General features: G+C 46.8%; 1 protein-coding gene across 1 annotated transcript in view; it reads left to right on the top strand.

Moving 5' to 3' along the window:
- The first annotated feature begins 1,714 nt into the window (after window positions 1–1,714).
- EZR (ezrin) overlaps window positions 1,715–14,624 on the top strand; it is a 49,339-nt gene continuing 36,429 nt past the window's right edge. The window contains exons 1-2 of the mRNA XM_079938698.1: window positions 1,715–1,867; window positions 2,811–2,897. Coding sequence (XP_079794824.1) covers window positions 2,886–2,897 — 12 coding nt within the window. The 5' untranslated portion in view covers window positions 1,715–1,867; window positions 2,811–2,885. The remainder of the gene's footprint in view (window positions 1,868–2,810; window positions 2,898–14,624) is intronic.

Below are 14,624 nucleotides of genomic sequence, written 5' to 3'. Positions count from 1 at the left end.
ATATACTATAAACTGGATGAGATAAAAAATTAGATTACAGTCATATCCTATCAGTAGAGTTGGGGACCAAAAACAGCTAACAAGGCTCCAGGCAATGATAAGAGGTGGAGATAGAGTGTGCTAGGAATGACAAATCCGACCTGAACCTTTATCACTGTAGGTTAAATATCTTTCATAGTTTCCTTCCTCATGCAGTTCCCTTTACATTTTCACTTTAAAATAGAAAGTCAGTTTTCCAGAGGGAACAGACTTGCCCAAATAGAGAACCAAATCTCAAAAAAGGCCTCCCTACTCACCTGGACTTCTGAAATACTCCCTACTCACCTGCAGCTAGGAGGGGGTCACAGGAGACAAGGAGTACCCCAGAAGTAGTCCGTCCCAATGACAGGTTAGGCATTACTAGGAGGCCAGAATGGTGCTAACCACTCCGCGTACATTGTCTTATTTAATCCCTCCAAGCCCATGTAGTGGGTGCTACTAGTATCTCTATTCTACAAAGAGGGAAACTGAGTCTTAGAGTTTGGTGCTTTGCCCAAAGTCACTAGTTGCTCTCAGTACCAGGTTAGAGTTGAGTGCTTACTACGTGCCAGGCGCTGTTCTAGGCATCTTAAATGTAGTGACTCCTTAAATCCTCAGAACAACCCTATGAAGTAGGTACCATAATTATGCCACTTCACAGATGTGAAAGTGGTAAACAACTCTTAACTCACCAAGGAGTTAAATAACTCACTCAACTCAAACAGGGAGTTAGTGGTGAGTCCAGGAAAGGAATTCAGGAAACTCTCCGGTCTCAACCCTTAGCCTTTCACCTTTCCGACTGCTGGGCCCCAGCCCTAGAGTTTCTGATTCCGTAGGTCTCCGGGCAGTACCTGTGAATTTCCATTTCTGCAAGTTACCAGGTGATGTTGTTACTGCTAGTCTGGGAAGCATGCTTTGAGAACCACTGCTCTAGAGCTAGCTCTCTTAATCACTGCACAACAAATCCCACTGGCCACCAAAGTCCGTGTGTGTGTGTGTGTGTGTGTGTGTGTAATTCCTCTTGAGAAGCATTTACAAAATATATATATATATATATAAAATAATTCCTAGAATTTCTCCCTATGGAGATTTCATTTCCAATAAGCTTTGTGCTAGTGAAACTCAGAAGAGTACACAAGTGTGTCCTTTAACCAAGAGCGTTCGGCGATGGAGCGCCTTCTAATGCTTGTGTTCTCCGCCGAATACGAGCGCGGAGGCGGCCACGTGCGCGGAGACACAGCGGCCAGGTCCCAGGTTCTCAGAAGCCCGTCTCGGTCCCGGGGCAAGGACAACAAAATGACCCGACCACGGGACAGGCCGACCCCAAACGGCCCAGCACCTCCTCGGTGGCCGCCGGCCGGCTCCTCCAGGCTAATTTACATTTTCTTGGTCTTCCTCTGTCCACTACGGAACAATCTCACACTTTACATCTACCGTCGGGAGCTGAGTCGAACTCGGCGAAGTTCTTCTCCAAGGGCAAGGGGAAGGGCAGCGAAGCGGGAGAGGTCTTTACGAAAGTGGGGTGTGGGGGGTGAGGAGCGGGGGGAGGCGGAGGGTGCCCCCTCCCCAGGTCTCCGCGGCCCTCGGGGGCGCCGGCAGGGCGGGGCCCGGGAAAGAGGGGAGTTCCCCCAGGCGCGGAGGCCGGCCGCAGCCATCTTGCCCGCGAGCCGCACCTCGCAGGTCAGGCGGGCGGGCAAGCGAGCGAGCGGGCGGGGCGGTTAGGGGCACCGCCCCGGGGCCCCGCCCCGCCGGCGACTCTCGGGAGCGCGGGCTGCGGGCGCACTGCGCGGGCGCACTGCACCGACGCACAGACAGCGGGGAGCGAAGCCGTCCTGTGCGGGAGCCGCGGGTGAGCCAGCCGCGCGGTCCGGGGTCGACAGGCTGGGGGGCCGGGCGGGGGGGTTCGCGCCGCGCGCTCCGCGGAGGGGACAGTGGCCGGAACTCGACGACAGGTGCGGCGGGGCGGCCGGCGCGCGAGCCCGGGACCGGTGGTCCCGACGGGAGCCGGGCTCGCTCCGCCGCCGGCTTCTGGGGTCTTGGGCCGGTGGAGTCCCGACCACGCGGTTCTCCCTGCGGCCCAAACACACGGCAGGTGAAGCTGAACCTGCGCGCGTGGCCGCCCCGGTTGCTCCGCCACCTTCCTCTTTCTGCTCTGTCCCCTCGGGTTCCTCTCCCAAATGCTAGCGAAGCCCGGTCTGCGTGGGTGCGCCCCCTCCCTCCTCGCCCGGCCGGGCGGCCCTCGCCGCTCCCGGGCGGGGACAGTTTTTTAAAAGTGTTTCTCAAAGGTTTGACGGTTGCGGTTTCAGCCCTGGGGCAAACAGTTGCTTCACAAAGTGAAACTTGCAGTCTTACGGGCTCCAGTCTGGTTTCCCGAAAGCCCCGAAGAATACCTCGGGGGACCCCCGCCCCGGCGCCCCCCGCCCCGGCGCCCCCCGCCCCGGTCCCCTCCCGGCCCAGCGGCCCCGTGCCCCTTCGCCGCCGGCTTCCCCGCCTGCTTGCGCGCCCTGCGCCGAGGTCCCCTCCCCCGCCGCCCGGGCTCCGCGCTCCCCGCCCCGCCCACCCGGCCCCCTCCCCGCCGGGTGCCCGCCCCTCGCCCCGCGGTCCCCCGCAGCCCCTCCGCGCAGGTCCCGCCCGCCCGGCCCGCCGTAATTGCAGGTTGGGCGGTGACTCATCCCGGCGCCCGCCCGGCCGGTTCTTAAGCAGCAGCGCGGGGTGGGCGCCGAGTCTCGGGGCGGCGGCGGGAGCCGGAGGAGGGCTGCTGGGCGCTCTAAAGGGGTTTCCTCTGCCTCTAGGTCGGGAAAACCGTTTCAGCTGCTGCTGGAGAGTGTGTTTCCAGGAGACTGAGAAAGACCCATCAGGAACCGAAAATGCCGAAACCAGTAAGTAACCCAATTTCTGGGCGGGGTCGGATGCTTCGGGCTTTATTTTCAAGTGGAGTTACCTGGGCGAGGTGTTGGGGCAGTTTTTTTTGTAGAATAGAGCTCTTTTCTAAACGGACGAGAGGACAGGAGTAGTCAATTGTCTCCTCTCTTTGTTATTAGTTGGTCCTTTGTGGAACTCCTGGAGAAAACAAGGTTATGATGCTTTTCTCTCTACAGTATTGTTTGCGAGCCCCCGCCCCGCCCCCAGTGGTTTGGGTCTTTTATAAAAATTAGAATCCCCTTTTACGCGGTTTCGATCTGTTTAAAATCTGTATTCTAATGCAACTTGGAAGTTTCTTAAAAAGAAAAGTCGGCTAAATCGCAGGGAGAGTCAGGTGGCTTCCGACGGAGCACGCCAACTCCTTTCGAGGGTCTGGAGCCAGCTGCACCCCAGCTCTTCCTTTGGCGCTTTAAAGGGCATCCGGCAGAGAAGACGCTGTCCTTCTGGGGGCAGCTTCGTTCCAGTCCATTTTACGACAGGCCCGTGAAGCTGTGCTCTGTTAACCCGGGAATGTGCTGGTGGCAGCAGGATTCCTATCTGAAAGAGGTTTAGTAATGAATTTGAATTGCAGATGAAGGAAGGTAGCCCTGGAGTTTGATTAGGAGGCTCCTGGGCCCTCTAGTCCTGCACTGCCGGTGCATATCGTAAACGTCAGCTGACTGGAGAGCTGCTGTGCGCCCATCTCTGTCCCCCTGCATCTGATTATGTTGCCATCTCGGGTAGATTGTGGCCAGGCTGGGCTTTTATATAAGGCTTTCATTTAAGTTGTGGGAACGAGGCAGGTTCTTTGTGACCAGCGTTTCTTTTAGAGTTGTATCTGTTCTACCAGCTTTAACACAGGTGAACTGGTGGCTAGATATTGGGGAGAAGATTTTGGAGTTTTGAATCACGGTGGAGAGAATATCTGGATTCATGAAAAATTGCAATAAAACACATGTGGGATTTATTTCTTGTTTTTTCAAAAGAGTTCGTTCTGTAGTCAGTGCTTATGTGTTTTTTCTACTGTTAAATTTTAGATTCTCTAAAAGGAGTTCTTTATTAATAAAGTTTTGCTTTACTGTTAGGTTAAATAAATTACTATGTTAATATGCTAAAAGATTCAGAAGCCAGTAGAGCTTTTGCCTAGGTTACATCATCAAGATGATTTATTCGTGATGCAGAAATTTTTTTCCTACACAGAATTCTTCTTTTCATTTACAATTTGCGATTGGCATGTGACACTCAGGGTTTACAATTCCTGTGATATAAAACAGACCCAGGCACAACATCTTACTCAGGGCACAGTCCTGTGCTGTGTTACACAGAGCAGTGATCAGGAGATTACGTTTCCTGGTGAAGTTTTCTTTATTTCATTAAAAGAAAAGATGCAGAGTTCAGCTTTTAAAATATCACTCAGAAAAAAAGTCAGTAAATCTGTTTCCTGTCACTGTTTTTCTTTCTCATAAGGATCTGTAATTTCTTTTATTCTTTTTCTGTCTTTTTTAATTTTGGTAGTAAAATTTACATTAACGTACAGTTTACCATCTTAATTATTTTTAAGTTATGGTTCAGTGGCATTAAGTGCATTCACATTGTTGTGCACCCGTCACCACCGTCCATCTCCAGAACCTTTTCATCTTTCCAAAGAGCAACACTGTACACATTAAGCACTAACTTCCCATCTCCCCCTCCCTCCAGCCCCTGGCAGCCACGCCTCTACTTTCTGTCTCTGTGAGTTGACTCGCCTAGGTGCCTCGTATAAGTGAGACTCCACAGCAGTTGTCCTCTTGTGGCTGGCTCATTTCACTTAGCACGATGTCCTCAAGACTCATCCATGTTGTGATGTGTGTCAGAGTGCTCTTCCTTTTTAAGGCTCTCTTTTTATTTCTTAGGGCAGGTGTGTTTTTATTTGGCTTTGAAGTTCCTTTATGATGGATCAGAAACTTGGAAAATGTTCTTCCGACAAAGTGAAGATAGTTGTTGAACTGTTAAGGAAGGATGGTAGCCATCCTTAACTTGTAACATCTTTGTATGTTAGGGTCCCAATAACCAGAGTAAGATTTTGAAAGACTATATTTTGTATAATATTTTCAATTATTTCCAGGTGGTATTGTGAGTGCCCCTTTTACGTGAGGCACAGCTGTTTTCCATAGGAAATTTCTACCTGACTCTTTTTTGGTGGGGGAGGGTCTTGCAGATTTTGCCTTGTAAGATGGATACACTTAAGTCTTTCTCCAGGTGAATCGTGTGAGGGCCACTCCAGAGATCACTAAGAGCTTACTGGCTGATAGGCACTTCTAAGGCTGTTATAGAGGATCTAGTTTTTGTTACTGTTGTTTTTTGCTCCCTCCTAGATGTTAAAGCTGAACCATCCAATAACAAGCTCTACAGATGTGTCCTTTGAACAAATGGTTTATTGATTCCTATTAAGCCCAGATTAAGAATTTTGTTAGGTGGCTTCCCATGATGATTTCTAACAGCAGGATTGAAGGCAGACCATAAAGATGGCTACGTCTGCATAGTCACGGTTTGAGTCTCCTCCAGACCTCTTGAATTCGTCAGGCAAAGTGTTGTTGATTGGTATGTCTGAACAGAGTCAGTGGATGACTCTGTTTGTAAAACAATTATATAAATGAAATAATATTTACTTGCTGCGTTTTCTCTTAATACTGCTTCTGCGATCACCACTCGTTAAAGACATTGCACGTCCACACGTTCAGTGAGCATCTGTCGCCCCGGCGCCAGGCACAGGGTATCGCACAGACGGTTGCAACAGATCTTGTCTTTGGGGAGCTTGCAGGCTGGGACCCAAGCCCAGACACAGGCAAACACTGGAATGGGAGCTGGAAAACCCGCTGGGAGCCATCCAGGAAGGAAAGAGGCTTAGGTAAAGTGTGACACAGCTGAGAGGAAAGCCACTGGTGCAGAGATGGGCAGGCAGACTGAGAGGTCTTGCTCCAACCCCCCCGCCCCGGGGCGGCCCCCCGCCGGCACTGCAGGGCTGTGGTGCATTGTTTTTCCCAGGTGCTCTGGGCTCTACTCTTGTGTGATGGGTAGACTTTGAAGGAGGATGGTTTGAGGTCCAGAGGCACCACGCCCTCTGCCCAGCTGGCCGGTTTGGCCTGGTGTGTCCCTGTCATCTGGGGAGGGGCACGGGCTTGGTGCCCAGGGCTCTGGCTCAGGGAGCAGCCCTCCTGCCCACGGTCCGGCTGAGGGTGACCAGCGGGCTCCTTTCCCCTTCCTTCTTCCTTTCCCCCATACTCGCTTTCTTCATTGTGACAGAGAGGAGGCGTGGGGCGTCAGGAAGGAAAACCACTGCCGTCAAGCTTGGGGATGAAAAGGGTGTTGTGCTCAAGGCCAAGCTCTCTTAAAGCTGTTTTCTGAGAAGTTTAGCCTGAACTGCCTTTAAGTGGCACCTGTGGATGCCTTAGCTGTTCATTCCTAAAGTGTCGATATGGAAACTTCTAATGTAAAAGTAAGTTTTCTCCCTTCAGTAGGAAAACTCTGAAAGTGTGTTCAAAATTCTGCCCTATGCCAAAATCTTAAGGTAGTTTCTGAGATGACCTTGTCTCTTGAGAATACTAGCCTCTTCCACTAAATATTTTAACATGGTCAGAATTCACTGAATATCCTAATACATCCCCCCGCCCCGTTGAGGAGCACACATGGGATCTGTTTTCCCCGTGCCCCTCCTTCACCGCACGCAGATGGTGAGTTAGGCAGCTAAGGTTTTCCCGTGTGGCGGTAAGGAGCGCTGGCTGGGCTTAGTCATTTGTCGTCACACTGGAAGGCACAGCGAGTGTGTCTGTACGTTCACGCGTTCATTCGGCAGACGTTTACTGCGTTACTGTGCTGGATGTCGAGGCTGCCGAGGTGAGCAGACACGAAACAGTCCCTGTCGTCATGGATTTACAGTCTGGTGAGAGGAACAGACTGTAGTCGTAGAATAACTTGAATGTGTGTGATGGCGTGTGCGTAGGGGGAGTGCTCATCGGGGATCAGGAACGCACCCCGACGCACGTCGTGACTGTGCTGAGCGATGTGAAGAGTGAAGGGGCGTCCTCCAGGTGAAGGAGGGAGACGGGACATACCCTGCAGCGAGACGGGAAACAGCTACATGGGGGCTTAACTCGGGGAAGCGCTGAAGGGTTTTGACTGGAAGGAGGTGACCTGATCAGATCAGCCTTTTGGAAGGTCACTGCAGCTGCCGTACCCGAGTCAGCAGGAGGTGCTGGGCTGTGGGAGGTGGTGGCAGCCTGGACCAGGGCCGGGCTGCGGGTGGAGAGAAGCACATGTGTCTGGGAGGTGAACTTGATAGGACTCGGTGATAGATCACCGTGCAGGGGCAGAGCGGTGTCGAGGCTGCCTTCTGGTGTCTGGCTTGTGTAAGTGTTTGGATGGTGGTGCCGTTCCCTGAGATAAGGAACCTGGAAAAGGATCGGGTGTGGGAGGGGAGGTTGAGGGTTTGGTTTGTACATGTTGTTAATACATTTGTGACTGTGATTGATGAAAGAACTCCTCACCTTCTTTCATTATTGTAACCGCTGCCCCCTGCCAGAATGTATACAAATACCAGACTTATTAAACGATAGTGTTTTTAAATCCACGTAGACTAAAAATGACCCAGCAGCTTTCTTATGTTCCTCCTGAGTGTACGTACACACTGTAGACGCACGTAGTTCAAAGTTAGCATTAATTTACTACAGGGTTCCCACATTCGGTTACGCGATTATCTGAAGACGTTAAGCTGCCCGGTCCCTCACAGGACTGCTGAATCCCCATCTCCAGGGCTGGGAGGACTGGATGTCTGTGCTTTAGGTCCCCAGACGGTTCTGATGCACCCCAGAGTTAGGGCACTGATGATTTCATAGGAAAAGGACAGTTTTTATATATTCCTCTCTCTCGGTGGGGTTGATGCTGGTGGTCGTGCGTGGGCAGCGAAGCCCAGTGTGGTTCCGGAGCCTCCGTCCAGGCGAAGGCTCTCACGGTCTCATGAAGGCGGGTACGCGGTCCCAGCTCCTAGCGCCACGGGTGCCCTCTTTGGTGTCTGGAACGCGGCCGAGGTGGGAAAAAGGAGATGGGGCTCAGGCTCCAGAAAGACAGGACCAGCTGCGGTGCAGGAGAGAATCTCTCTGATTTGAGCTTCTGTCCGCAGGTGTCCAGCTGCAGAGTTTAATTTGGCAGTGACCGGCGAGCTGTCAGATTTTGGCTCTCTTTGTTTCTAAAGGGGAAAAAGAGGCCAACATTTCCTATTAAATGGCAGGGAACAAAGAGACCCCATTCCTTTGTCTTCTTTTCTTGCTTCTCTTAGCCTTCCGTGCCGGCCTCTCTGTTTAGTTACCATCCTAAATAATATTGTGATTTCTAACAACATTTTGAATAATTTTATTCGTACTTGCAGTTTGGGAAAGGAAAGCACCATCACTATTCTTAGTGAATTATCGTAGTTCTTTAATTTTTTTTTAACTTCTGTGAATCTGACAATTTGGAGATTCTTTGGATGATTCAATATGCCTCTTTCTTACAGTATTTAGACATTTCAACTCTAATCTGAAGTAGTAGAATTCAGTCTTTTTTCAAAATCAGTGAATGCATTTTGAATTATCCTCTATATTTTATTTAATTTCAGTAGTAACTACACTTGGGATTCTTCAACCACTCCAGTCAGTTTTTAATTTAAACACTATACAACACTGTAAAACAATTATACTCCAATAAAGATGTTAAAATATATATATATATTTATATAATTTAAACACTGTGTGTCTGCCACTATTAATTAAATATGGAATACTTACTGAAGAGACCAGAAGGTTGCATTATTTTCCTTCTAACATGCTTAGTATCTATGGCTTTTGATGTAAAGAATAAAGATTTTATTCCAGACTTCTGTAGTTTTTTTTTAAGAAAGAAAGAAAAATAAACATTGTGCTGTGATGTGAGTTAGAGACTTCTGACTATAAAGTGAAATACTTAATATATAATTAATATACATAATTTTTCTAAGTAAAAATGCAAAGAGCTGTAAAAAGAATAGTTTCATAATTAATTTATTATATTTACCTGTACTTTGGCAAGCCATTTAGTTTCTGTGAACCTCAGTTTCGTCATTTGTAAAATGGAAGTAAAAAAACAAAGTTTTTAAGTGAAGAGAACGTGAGATAAACTGAGATAGAGCTTATACCTATGAAATCCAAACAATTTATCTTCAGATGCTGTAAGCTTTATTTCCTGTGTGCTCTTTTCCCCTGAAACATATTTTACAAACGTTTCAGTGCAACCTGTAGCTAAAGCTAAGGGCTTTAGTTCCTGAGTTGCTATAAACCAGGTAAAGTTTGTCAATAGATCTTCCAAGGGAAACAGCAACGTGAAACATTTGAGTTATTTAGTAAAAAGGAACACTTTATCTCCTTCTCATCCTCTATGTCTTCTGTGTCTTCTAGTTGTCAGTATTCCCTTGTAGGTCACATGGGTTCCTTCCTCATTTATTGAAGCCCTATTATATGTGCTAGGTGCCAGGTCTATAAAAATAAATAGGATAGGTTTTTGCCTTGAAGGGATTCTCAGTCTAGTAGGGGAGTCAGATATGTAAACAAAGAATTGCAGTGCAGTATAGTAAGTGTGGTAATAGAGATACAGAATATTGTGTACCCTAGAGAGCCAGGGAATGCCTCCCAGCTGGGTGAGATTCTTTAGGTGGGTGTTGAGGGGTGCATAGGAGTTACCCTTCTGCCTTTGGGCACTGGCGAATTCAGGCAGCAGCAGTGGTCAGTTCTGTTTTCCTTGGATTATGATTCACATTGCATTCTCCAAGACCTTTTAAACACCTATAGATAAACAGTAATGCTGTTTCAAAGGAAATGTGCATTAACATAATAATTATCTTTTTAACCTAATATACTTGAGAAAACAAACCTTAAAAGCAAAATGAAAATTTTCTGACCTTGATCCGACTTTTATTGATAACGGATGAAACTGTAATAAACAGTGTGAGACTTTGCTTTCCATTCTGTTAAACTTGAAGTCACTTTCCACAACCTAATTTTCTTTTCTGTTTTTGCCTGAGAGATGATCAGTTTGAAACTGTCAAGACCAAAAAAATTGTCATATCAGATAGTGTAAATAATTGTTTTTACTTCAGGATGGGGTAGGTAAAGGCCACATCTGGCTGTGGCCTGTTTTTGCGTGGGCTACCTAGCTAGGATTGGTTTTTTACAATTTAAAGGGATTTTTCAAAGCAACAACAACAAGAACATGCAGCCGGTGACAAATACGGCCCCCAAAGCCTAAAATACTTACTGTCCGGCCCATTACCGGAAAGATTTGCCAACCCCTGCTTTAGGATAAAAGTAATTGTTGTTAAGCCTTTGTTACAACCTTGTATATATTTAATGACTAAGCTAATAATATTTGGAAGCAGATCCACCCCATTGGTTCCAATTTTTAAAAATTTTTTGCTAAAGTACGAAGAACCTGTTCTGTTCGTCTGTGTCCAGTGCGTCACAGGCCTGAGCCTGGACGTGTACTGTGAGTGCTGTCACCAAGGAGCAGGCATGGCTGGGGCTGAGGTCATGTTTTAAACAAGGCTGCTGTTCCGCGGGTCTTGTTTCTATGGAGAAGGTGGTAGCGTCTTGTGTCCCGTTTGCTAAGCTATTGTGTGATGACAGGTTTCTGGCATATGCTAAAAGAAAGCAATTTGTACCTGATGTTTGAGTTGGAAAGAGAATGTTAGATGAATGCGTTGTGTTTTTATCACTGATCGTTTAAAATTAACTATTGTCTGTGTCTGAAAGTTTGAGTGTAGATAGTTTTATAATTTGATCCCCGGTTGGTAGAGCCCCTCCCTGTCTACCCCTTGCTGCTTTATTTACTTCAACTTATTTCTACCCTGAACAGTGACAGATACTTGTTTCTTTGCTTTCTATCTTTCCTGGCCACAAAGTGAGAAGCCAAGTGCTTTGGGGGAAGAGAAAGCATCATTATCTGCTTCTAGAACAAACTTTAAATGCTTGCTTTATTGGCAGATAAATACAGGGAAGGAGGATGAGCGAGCAGGTGAACAGGCCTGCCTCTGAGTGGGCGACCTCGGGCGAGCATCCCAACCTCCCTGAGCCCTGCTTCCTCATCTGGGAAGCAGGATCCGAGGACCTGCCTGGCACAGAGGACAGAGTAAAGGTGGCCAACTCCACTTGTAACTACTGAATTCTAATCCGATTAAAAGCTTTCATACCTCATGATGGGCATTTTTTTTTTCTGACTTAGACTAATAATGCAATAGATTGGGCCTCCCCTTTCTCCTGCTCCCACATCCCTCCATAAAATTCCTTTGTTCATTCAACAAGTAGAGTACCTACTGTGCGCCAGCCAGGTTTTTTAGGTCCTGGGGATACATTGGTGCACAAAAGGGGAGCAGTACCTGCTTTCAAGACGCCCGCACTGTAGTGGAGAAGACAAATACCTGCTGTCAGGGAGTGGTGGGAGCTGAGGTCAGTTCTCATCCCGGCTTTGCCAAGAGGTACAGGTAGTTTTGTTCTTTCCACTGACTCTTGTTGCGTGAAGAGTTGAAACCGTTGGGCAGAGTGACTTAGGAATGGGCAGAGCGTGACATATTTTTGTTTGTTTTTTGGTAAATCACTTGACATTGCACCACGAACCAAGTTGATATTTCTCCAAGGACCTGTTTTCACCTAGGTTTGGTGATAAGTATGTCGTCATTTGCCATACCTGCTTGGATTCTTCCATCATTTCTCAAGCATGTGGTTTGGTGAAATTTATACTTTTTGAATAATATTTTGCCTATTGTACAATTATTGCATCTATAGGTTTTTTTAATAAAATAAGTCTTAGAAGGATATCCAGTCTTATTCCTTACTTTTTTTTTTTTTTGCGGTACGCGGGCCTCTCACTGTGTGGCCTCTCCTGTTACCCTTGTTCCTTACATTTTTAAAGAGCAAATTGAATCACAGATCACTTGGTAAAAGCTTAGGACAAATTTTAAACTGGAACCACCTCTTTATTTGTGAAAATGTAATATGTATGTTAGCCTAGTATCCTTGTTGAGATGTTTCATTGCCTTGGTTACATAATTACGGATGTTGTTTCTTGGGCGTTCAAGTATCTGCTTACATAATACATTGCTATTTGGGTGAGACACTTAAGTGGGACTTAGATGGGGAGATAAGGTGGGGGAAACTTGATGTTTATTAAGAAAGTGGCCAAACAGGGCAGTTTGGAAATATAATGGGATGACAAAGCTCCAAAGGGCATTATATGATTTACAAATCAACTGTAAAAAGAGAGTTTTGAGGCAATGGGGAGCAGTTGACTATTGACTAAAGTTTAAATATTAAGGAATAGTTTTTAATTATGTTGGCTATGACAGTGGTGTGGTGGTTTTATATATGTGTATGCTTATATATATGTGTGTGTGTAAGCTTAAAATATATTCATATTTAAAGTCCATTAGGGCTACATACCAAAGTTTTTACAAGTGAAATGATACACAATGGTCTTAAAATGTGCCAGGAAAAAAAAAATGTTTTAAGTGGTAGAAGGAGTAAATGAGTCAAGAACGCTGGAAGAGAAGTAGCCGTGTCGCAGGTGGATGCAGAGCACACGCCAGCTCGTCGCACTGTTCTCTCTGCTTTTGTGAATGTTTCGAATTTTTCAAAATAAAAAGGTGGGGGTTTTTTGGGGGTTTTTTTTTTTTTTGTTTTGCAGTACACGGGCCTCTCACTGTTGTGGCCTCTCCCGTTGCGGAGCACAGGCTCAACGGCCATGGCTCACGGGCCCAGCCGCTCCGCAGCATGTGGGATCTTCCCGGACCGGGACACGAACCCGTGTCCCCTGCATCGGCAGGCGGACTCTCAACCACTGCGCCACCAGGGAAGCCCCAAAAGGTGGTTTTTTAAAAGCATATTATAGTGGTGGAAGGGAAAGATGCTGTCACTTTTCAAATCACCAAATCCGTGAGTCACTAGAGAGAGAAAGCGGGAAGGGACGCTCCTTCCCCTGGGGTCTGGGTTCCCGGGGAGCCTGCCCTGCCTGCTGCTGGGTCCCAGGGAGCAGTTCTCCATGGATCCCCGGAGCAGAACCGCAGTTCTTAGACCTTTGGTGTTCTGATCAGATGAGGGACTGATTTAATCCCACCTGGGCCCTCTCGCCCTCCACACACCTTTTATTAAAGGAGAGCTCTAGTCAGAATTGCAGTCGACTTGGAAACGCACAGAACTGTTTGTTCCCGGCTAGTTCCAATACGGCTCTGTATTCCCACGATTTTTTTTTTTGATGGGGGAGGGGGTGACCCAACTAGAAATAGGTCATTGTCTCAATAGCAGCATTCTCAAAGCTGAAAATTGGAAGTGAGCACACTCAAGTGTGGGGCATTACTTAGTGGAATTGTATGCAGCCGTTTTAAGAGATGAGTATGCAGTCAGTGCTGGGACTGGGGATGGGGGCAGGCTGTGAGGGGCTGAGACCCTGAGTAAATGCAGCAGCCCGTGAGCTGCAGGGGCGAGGTGGGCGAGAGCATTACTCCCAATCAGGGAATTAGGTGCGTAATTCTGAGCCCACTCGGGATGTAGCATGCTTGATTGGGACAGAGTACGAATTGAAGAGGTCTTTTTTTTTTAAACTTCGCATAATTTCAGAGAGTGGTTTAAAAAAGCATAAATTCAGTTGAAGTGGCTTATTCGAGCAGATTTTGTTAGCTGGCTGATTTAGCTTGGACTTTTAAAAAATAAAGCTATTGGGGTCTTACTCTCTATTTTTGATAGATAGCAAAAGTAAAGACTTTTTGGTCAAGTTCAGATATATCTTATCTAAGCTCCTTATAGGAGAAATGTTCTTTAATACTGCAAAATATTACGGCACATGTGATCTTAACTAGGGGCAAAGATTTATTTCAGAAATGGCGCAGGTTTAAGTATGGCTTATTTTATATGCCCTTCCCTAAAACAGCAGGTTAGCAAAGGAATTATGTTGTTTTGACACTTTCATTCTTCCATAGGCTTTCCTCCCATCAGATTAGAAAACTCTTCACAGACTTCTAAATTTACAAAGAAAACAGTCCACTCCAGGTGGAATGAGTCTGTAGGCCTTTAATTTCCTATGCTTTACGAGCCTGGAATTAAAATGCATCTACCACGTGCTAGCCCTCTTGGCCCTGTCCCTTCCTTTGCGTCTTTTATGGGATCCTAAGTTTGTGGATATAATTAACCTCACTTTTCAGTGAACTAAATCGGTGCTGAAATATGTATGACACACCTAGTAAAACTGAAATGACATACTACAGAATCGAGGCTTCAGCAGCTTGTCAGATAAAGTGACCTTGAACGATCATTTATTTTGCCTCCCTTGGGGCGGGAAGAGGAGAGAGGGATAATGATTATTTGTGTTTCTAGAAAGGAACAGTTTCTTTTGCAGAATGTAACATTCTCTGATTATGTATTTACCCCTTCCTGTGGAAAGTGGTGTCCAAGTGTCCTAGTTTAAATTTACACACAGGGTGTATGTCATTCCCCGTGTAGAAGAAATCAGTTCCTACTTACAGACACTCCCCAAAAAAGATCTTAAAAATCGACAGCCAATAGGTATCAGGAATATTATTTTTACATGCCATTAGCAGGTAAGGAAATCCCCACCAGTGTTACCCTGCAGCACGGATTTGGAACTTGGGTGAGAATGACAGTCCTTTCATTTTGTCA

This window comes from Stenella coeruleoalba, assembly GCF_951394435.1.
Source record: "Stenella coeruleoalba genome assembly, chromosome: 12".
In the NCBI taxonomy this organism is placed as follows: Eukaryota; Metazoa; Chordata; class Mammalia; order Artiodactyla; family Delphinidae; genus Stenella; species Stenella coeruleoalba.
This window is presented reverse-complemented; position numbering and strand designations above follow the sequence as displayed.